The sequence below is a fragment of the Mesitornis unicolor genome, unplaced genomic scaffold (genome assembly GCF_000695765.1).
Source record: "Mesitornis unicolor isolate BGI_N332 unplaced genomic scaffold, ASM69576v1 scaffold31394, whole genome shotgun sequence".
Taxonomy (NCBI): domain Eukaryota; kingdom Metazoa; phylum Chordata; class Aves; order Mesitornithiformes; family Mesitornithidae; genus Mesitornis; species Mesitornis unicolor.
Genome location: NW_010182633.1, coordinates 634 through 9,088, shown reverse-complemented (window position 1 = coordinate 9,088; position 8,455 = coordinate 634). Strand labels below are relative to the sequence as shown.

Here is an 8,455-nt window from a genome sequence, read left to right as displayed (position 1 = left end):
GGCATTTAAAAATACCTATATTCCTCTTTATTGATTAAGGGATATGTCTCTGTAATAAAACTAAAATGACTTTGCTAGTCTGTGCAGTATTTAAGCTGCATCAATTGGTCCTCTTGCACTTCCAGGAAGACTGTCCTTCATCCTGCAGCTTCTTAAATTTTGGCCCAAGTAGGAACCACCAGCCAAATCCCAGAATGACACAGATGATGGATTCCATGTAGTAACCATCCAAGGTGGTAACACAGGAACCACCAGCTTTGGTGCAGAGCTGAAACACAGAAGCGGGAGTTGATGCACTGGATATTCTCTAGTAGATACAGAATCACAGACTTTCTAAAAGTAGGCATTATACACTCACTGGTTTTTATTTGCTCTTGGTTATGACTAAATATATTTGTTTATTCTTTCTTGTTTCTTATGGAGTTATGAAGAGAGGCTTTTGCACTTACCATTGGTATGAAAAGTAACAAAAATATTATAAACTTCTGGAAATTGGAGCAGATTGGCTCAAGGGGCAAACCCAGAACACAGAAACTGGCTGGCTGCCTCACACTGGCCTGGAGCTACAGTCACTGTTCACTGAAGAAAGGTTTCATTTTTGCTAGCCATCCAACTGCTTCTTTAGAAATTATACCCTTGCACCTCATCACACTGAATCCGCAAATGAGCGGTAACAAAATGCTGTGTGTTTCTGGGAAAAACATGCCCAGAATGTTTTCTACTTGTAGAACTGGAAGACAAAAACTCCAGCATTTAAAGGGTATCACACACAATCATTTCTGCTATTGTTTAGCTTTCAACACTGCTCTAATCCCCAGATAAATCAGCCCTCTGAGCTGAAGATCTGCCAGCATTTTCATTATTCTGAGACATGTCAAGATGGGATGAGGAATAAGAAGGGAGTGGTGGTGGTGGCAGCACATCACCAACTTAGAGGATGCGAACAAAGATTAGAGGAGTGAGATGAAGGAGGAAAGACTTAAGCTCAGTAGAGGCCCAGGCACAAGGAACCTCCTAAGTGGCAAGCAAATGAGAGCCAGGCAGAAAAAACACACGCTGCAGCAGCAGTTTCCCCTCTGCGTCCAGTAAAAACTGCAACTCCAGTTCAAACACGTCTTGTTTGACTCCTAGAACGCTTTGTCTATTTAGAGAACCTCTACATCCCAAAGTGTCTGGCAGCCAAGAGTGAAATAAATCTGAATGATGAGTAAGGGAAAATGAAAAACCTAACAAAAACCCCCCAAACATTTCCATGCTTCCTAACAGTTGCATTGAAATTTCCCATTTGCTGACAGGAAGTGGATTTGAGACCTTGCTTTCCAGGCAGTTTTGTGCCCCGTTGTTTGATCCGTGTACAGCAGCACAGCATGCTCTTTGTTCTCCACCACAGGGCTCCTCAGCACTGGGCAGGCAGCCAGCGGCACTGCTCAGTTTCATGTGGAGAGGGAAGATCAAAGATAGAGCAAAGTAACATCACGGAAGAAGATATCAGGGTATCCATATAGGAAACCTCCAGGAAGACCGAAGGAACAGAAACCTACCACAAAACTTAGGAGACCTGGGGGACAGAGAGCCTGCCAAGAACACAGCATTTAATTACACATTAATTGCTCTGAACTTAGCAAGGTTTACTCTTAAAAAACTAACTACAGACTCCTTACACCACAGAGAGCGTGGCACCAATCCAGTGCTTCTACCACCAGCTTTTCATCCCAACCCAGAAAGAAACGGACAACTGCTCTGCAACTGCAAATCTTTGGTAAAGATGTTAGTTAAGACCGTACAGATAAAAACAGACTTAATTTTATTAGACAGGAAAACCGGCTCAATTAGTAGGAGATTTTTAAAGATAAGATATACACTGTGAAAATGTACCGGAAGCCATTGCATCAAGAAATAACTGAACAGAAACTCCAAAACTTACCTCTGCAGCAACTGTGGATCCACAGGTCTGCTCCTGGGCCCCTGCACCCTCTTTCACTGTGAGCGGGCCCACAAGCCAGAGCGCAACGGTGGAAGGCCAATTCCCTCCCAGATTCGAGACTGTATTTAGGAGCGTCATGTAGGTCCCTCCGATCAGCGGATCACTGACTTTGGCATTGAATGCCATTATTGCAACGTACATGCTATACAGCGTGATCTGGAAAAGAGGTAAGAAAACCCACAGGACAGTAGGGACAACTAAAACAGACAGACAGTAACAACTAAAAACCCTAACACAGAAACTGTTCAAAGAGATTACTCAAAACTATGAATGTTGACCAAAAAATAATCCCAACAGCTTGAAATTGCACAAGAGATAAATGACTTCTGCAGGCTATCTCTCCACTGATACCAAGAAGCAGTATTGCTGAAATGGACCCAGCCTCACATACACTGGCATGACTCATGTTATAAAACTGCACTAAGATAAGGCCAGCTAAAAGAGCATATTAAAAAAAAAAAAAAATCACAATTTTGCATTTAAAAACAACCCTCACATGCGTTTTGGTTCTGATCTAAAGCCCAGTTCGCATTAGATGTTTGTTCTGGCATGTTTGCCTTTGGATCAGATCCATTATGGCACTCCTTCAAAATAATGTATTTTTTCTAGGACCAGGATCACATAACTTTTTGGATCTACATAATAAGCACAATCACCATGCCAATGAAACCTGGTCAGAATGCTAGGATTTCTACAACTCCACTGGGCTTTTGAGCTTTTGTTTGGGGAAAAAAAAGTCTGGGAAACTAAGAGAAACTAAGAGTAACTTCATAGAAGATGTCCAACAGAGTACATGGAAGAGGGAGAAATAATATTGGCAAAAGTATCAAAAGTAAATATTGTCATATAGCACAACATGTCAGACTTAGAGGAATTCCAGTGTAACTGAGGACAAAAGCAGATAAGGGCATTTATCGTCCTCTTGTTGACTGATATGAAACCCCCTCCCCTTCCCACACACAGCGTATGTTACCTGATGTAAAGCATAACTCAACAGTACTACAACGTAGTAGTAGACAGGAAATCCTCCTTCATGTTTTACTTTAGGAGTCCACCATACTAAGAAAGCAAATTCCAGACCAAGGAGTAATCTGGAAGAATAAGAAAGAGAATTTATAATTCAAGTAATTCTCTCCATGTGTTTCCCTGATACAAAGCAGCATTTTATGAATCAGATATTAAATATGTGACAAACACTGAAATTGTAAACATTTTATACCTAAACAATTGTGTCTTCCACATAAACATAATTCACTGCCAGAACTCCTATACTAGCTTTCCCCCTTACCTCGTCACACAAATTTATTTTTGTAGAAAGCAACACATAAGATACCTAACCAAATTCAGCTGGAGCAAAATCTACTCTTCCCTTTCTTTGCTGTTGTTTTGTTTTGTTGTTGTTGTTTTTTGGTTTGGTTTGGTTTTTTGGGGTTTTTTGTTGTTGGTTGGGGTTTTTTTTGTGAAAACATACATAGCTGCATAAGAACACATTAAAGTAATGTTACAGACATGTTGCATGATTTACTGAATAACAGCATTGGTTAATTTGCTGGATTAATTGGATTTAGAATTCCATAAGCAAACCCCTCCATAAAATACTTAACACAAAAATTAAATGTCTCCTTGTCTGTATCAGCCCAATCCAGCTGCTTTTACACTCAGTTACCTCAGTAAAGCACCCATCCAGCAGATGCACCAAAGGACTTGTCAGTGCGTTCTGCCTCTTCCATTGGGAAGCACAGGGGATTTTACAGACACAGTCCCAGATCAAGTCAGAGCGATCCATGAATAAGGAACTGGAGCAGGGAGTACTGCTTGAATGCTGCTATATATGCAACTTAATAACACCTCATATTCCACTTCCTCATATGTGTTACTACATGAGCTGTCTTCAAGGCACAAGACAGAGTTCAACTTACTATGGGAATTCTGACGTACTTTCTTGTATCCTAAAGTTCAAAATCTACACAAGAAATCCCATACTTGATCTGAATATACAAACTTGTTTGTTTTTACCTAAAGGGCATAGCTTTGTAAAATGTGTTGAGTGGCTGGGGTCCTGCTGTGTATTTGCTGATAATCAGAGGCAGTATTATCTGCAAAGGAACCATTGGAACTGCCAGCAGAGCCAAGTGCTCTTTTGGGACTCCCTCTTCCACCAATTTGAGTCCCGTTACAGCATCTGCTGCTGAAAATCCAACCTGCAATAGAAGTTAGACAAAATAAACTGAGGAAAGCAGTGATAGAAGTTCAGTTTACTCAGTTTTAAGTAAATAAAGAAATATGATAGAGTACAATTCATTTTTGTGTCTCATTTGATTTCCAAATCTGTTCTGAAACATGTTCTACACTTGCATACTCTTGTCATCAGTGCCAAAATGATACTGAGAACATTAAACAATGCAATGATATTCATGCCTGTGCCTTAATTGCTGTTGGTATCCATGATGGCCAACAAGAAGCTGTAGAAACCTAGTTTGTACAGAGTTACACATTTTGGGTACAGTATTTAAGTTAAAAGAAACGTTTTCTGTCCTTTTAACTGCAAACTACATAAATAATCTGTTTAAAAAGGTATAAAAACAGATTAATACTAGATTGCAGTCAAACTTCTCTTTAATGCTTGTGTAAACACACAAGCTCAAACAAATGTTTGCTGTTGTACAGCCCAGCTTAGCACAATGATATAAGCGATCTGTTTTCAAATTTACTGTGACTATTTGGAACTCTGATGACAACCTCTAGCAAAACTAAGAGATAAGTTACACCACAGAGACTAAGCAACCCTTCAGACATTCCTATCATCCGCATCTAACAACTCATGTGTTTACTTACTTTTGCTGTGAGAATCAAGAGACAGAAAGTAAGAACTGCCGGCATCTTGATTATTGAGAATAGCAGCCTGTAAGTATCAGTGATGCCTTTTGTTTCTTCTTTTGTTGGTGTTAGTTCCTTGTTTTCCTTTTTCAAGAGAGCAACGAGTGTAGTGGTAATTAAAAAGACAGCTCCCCAGAAAAACAGGAAATCTAGAGGGAAAAAAATTAAATAAAATATTTCTAGCAGCCACCATCAACGCTTCATTAACAAGTCACTGAGTATCTAAAATGCAGTTATTCTGCAACTGTATAAACCTAATAATAAAAATTTAATAAAGCCATCACTCACTGACCCTCCTAAAAACAAACAACAACAACAAACCACAAACAGAGCTACATACAGTAAATGAGACAGCTCTTCTCTGCCCCTCGCTCTACAACCAAGTTTGCTCGAGATCCGAGACAGAATAGCAGCAAGCAAACCAGGTCACTTCCCTGGTGTTCTGAGTAATTTTACCACAACGAGCATGTTGGAGGAGAAACAGAAATAAAAGTGAAAATGTTAAAGAATTGCACATACAATCACCAAAAGCTGAACAAGGAGGAAAAAAACACATTCAATAGTTAGAAGACAGGAAAAAACTTCATAGGAAGAAGTCATTCACTACTCTTCAGCCGATTTACTGTGTAGACATGTAACTACTCTGTGTTTCAGTTCTGCACTCCCTGTGTAACACCTAGCTACCATCTGAAGGGAACAAAGATTTATGAGTTTAAAGATGTCCTGACAAAAGTTCTTACACAGTAAAGAGTCACTCAAATATGTCTGTTTTAAGTATACTTGCTAACTCTTAAGTGCTCTATTTTAAGCAGATATTATATTTGTTAAATTGCAGATCTGAAGGCAGCAATAATAAAAACACAGCAATATTTTATAGCAAGTGCTTTTTGAATTAGTGAATGGATTAATCTAAGATAATCCTATCCTCTACCTTTTATGAAAGGGGGAAGAAAGAACTCAGTAACACACAGAGGGTAAGACAGAAGCAGCCTCTTATCTTCCTGGTCACGAGCAACTCTAGAAGCCTCACAGTGACTTGAGAGTAAGCAGCAAGGGCTTGTGAAAGGGCAAAGGTTCACACAATTACTGGCTGCTTTTTATGCCCAGGAAGAGAAGAAGCACAATGAGCATGGAAGAAAATACAGAAAGATAACTTTAGCTATATCCCATAATTATCAGTATAAAAGGAAAAGGCATTTCAAACTTTCTCATGCTTCCACGTCAGTTACTTATCCCTTTTCTAAAGAAAAGAGACTCTCGTAACAAATGCTGTCAGATTGATTGCTCTCTCCTTTGTTGAAAAAAGGGTACTTTGAACATATATTTTAAAGTAAAAGACGGGTTTTCGGAAAGTCATGCTAATCACAGCTACTGTGTACAAACTACATGCTGAGTGGTACTCTAATAATAGCACTAAGCATCATCACCGCAGTGAGAGACCTGCAGTGTGAGGATGGGAATGGAAATAGCTTTGAGCATCATCGCATGAATATTCCTGATCAGGTCAGCCCTGTCAGGTGCAATACGGCAATGGCTGGATTAGTAAAAAAACCCCAAATATCTACAATAGTCCAGATAAAAGTCTTAAGTTTTCATAGCTGTAGGCAGTTTACACAAAAATAATGTACACTTCCTTTCAAATAGAGTAAAGACCACTAACAGGCTACATGCAAAAGAACTTTAAAATTATAGTTTACACAAGGAATTTTTAGCGCAAATCTTCTCATGTCACCACTGCTGCCTGCCCCATCCCTATTTTGTCTCTGCCTCTACATCATTACTACTAGAATAAACCATGGTGTTGGGGAAAAGCAAACTTTTGAACTAGATCAGTAACAGCCCAGGCTGGAAAATAACCATCAGGGAGGTGTGCGGGGGGAACAGGTGCCTCATCACAACAGCTCTGAGTAATTCCACAGCCACACATCTCCTCCCAGGAAAAAGGGTGCTCCTCAGTCATGGGCCCAGACGAGTTTGGGTTGCCTTGAAGGGGCACCTTCTTCCTCCACTCCTGCTTTTCCTCTCCTCCTTCACGTTGGGACAGGCACTCCTGTGACTGTGTGGCAAACAACTAATGCTGCTGCTTCTCAAGAACCTGAAGTTGACTTGGGATCACAAAGTTCATGACTCGTTCCTTCCCCCGCATCAGCACAGCCTACAACAAAAGCATTCAGGGAGCTGAGCTGGCAGACAGCCGTACACCTGTGCAAACTGGGACGTTCACTGCTGCTTTAACTGCCTGAACAGGCTCATCCTGAGCCCATTACAACAGCATAGGCACTCTTCATGTTTCAGCGGGCTGTTTTACAGTATTGCTCCTCTACAGCTGCTTCAGGAGAAACGTGGACATAGCAAATTATGGCACAGTGTCACATGAACAAGGGAACATATATTTCTTGCAGCCAGTTTTCCCACACAAAAAAACATATCCTGCAACTATAGTGCCAGAGCAATTTGCTTTTCTTACTCCACCCAGGTTAGTACTCCAGGACAAGTTAAACAGGTTGTGTTGGTGTTTTTTTGTTTTTTGGGATTTAATTCCTCCCTCCCCCCATCCCAAACCAGCACTCTTGTAATAGTAACAAATCCATTTATACCAACAGTACTAAGAAACAACAAAAAATCTGGGCAGTGGAGGTAAGCACAGACAAACCAAGCTCTCTCAGCTGCACTAGTGATACGCAAGTTGCATCAGCAGTAGAAGACATCAGTTTGCCGCTGGAGGAAGAGGGAAGAAACATGCCACCACTGATCAACTACACAGGCAGGGAAAACACAGGAAAGCAATAAAGGAAAACAGGGCTACTTTGAGGACTACTCTCTGCTTGCAGATATAGGTCTATCAACAGGAAAGAAAGAGGAAGCAAGTAGTTAGCAAATGTGATATCTGCATAGACAAAGCAAGTATGGCTGTCTCGGAAACTGATATCCTGATTTATCAGTGAGATAGGTACAGGACAGAAAGTGAAAACTAGCCTTTAAACTGCAATTCAACTCAGTTTTGGCATACCTTTTCTCCTACACAATACAGGTAGATCAATGTAATAAAGGGAAAACTAAACCCATGAGAATTTACTTTTCATTGCTAGCCATGGCTACTCTGAGACTGCATCCAGAAGCAGTGCCAGCTTTTCCTGTCCTCCCATAAGCTGAGCTGGCTAAACTCAACTATGCAACTAAAACATGTGCATTTTAGAGCATCATCTAGGTAACACACCTGACATCAACTACTTCTAAAACCTTTGTTAAAAAAAAACCAACCAAAACCAAACAACCCAAAAAACACCAAACAGAAGACATGACATCCCTATACAAGCAGCTAGTTATGGTTGGACTACCAGACTCTATTTAATTCATTAAAGAGAAAAAAAAACCCCTTTAATTTATTAAAATAAGGTCTTTATTCAGAAATTGGCCACATGGCCAACCCTGAACACTTGCCATTTCTATTTCTGTGAACAATACCATCTTGGAAGAGTCTTTTTTTTTTTTTTAAATTCCCTTTTCCTTCCTCCCAGAAGACATTCTTAAAAGGGTTCCTTAAAATGAGGCAAAGGTTTTTTTAAAACAATCTATTCCATAATCATTAAACTG

General features: G+C 40.1%; 1 protein-coding gene across 1 annotated transcript in view; it reads right to left on the bottom strand.

Moving 5' to 3' along the window:
* Positions 1 to 8,455, bottom strand: part of SLC33A1 (solute carrier family 33 (acetyl-CoA transporter), member 1) — a gene marked incomplete at its 5' end in the record, with an annotated part of 9,083 nt that continues 628 nt past the window's right edge. The window contains 5 exons of the mRNA XM_010183850.1: positions 1 to 268; positions 1,925 to 2,140; positions 2,958 to 3,075; positions 4,001 to 4,185; positions 4,820 to 5,010. Of these exons, the coding sequence (XP_010182152.1) occupies positions 101 to 268; positions 1,925 to 2,140; positions 2,958 to 3,075; positions 4,001 to 4,185; positions 4,820 to 5,010 (878 nt within the window). The remainder of the gene's footprint in view (positions 269 to 1,924; positions 2,141 to 2,957; positions 3,076 to 4,000; positions 4,186 to 4,819; positions 5,011 to 8,455) is intronic.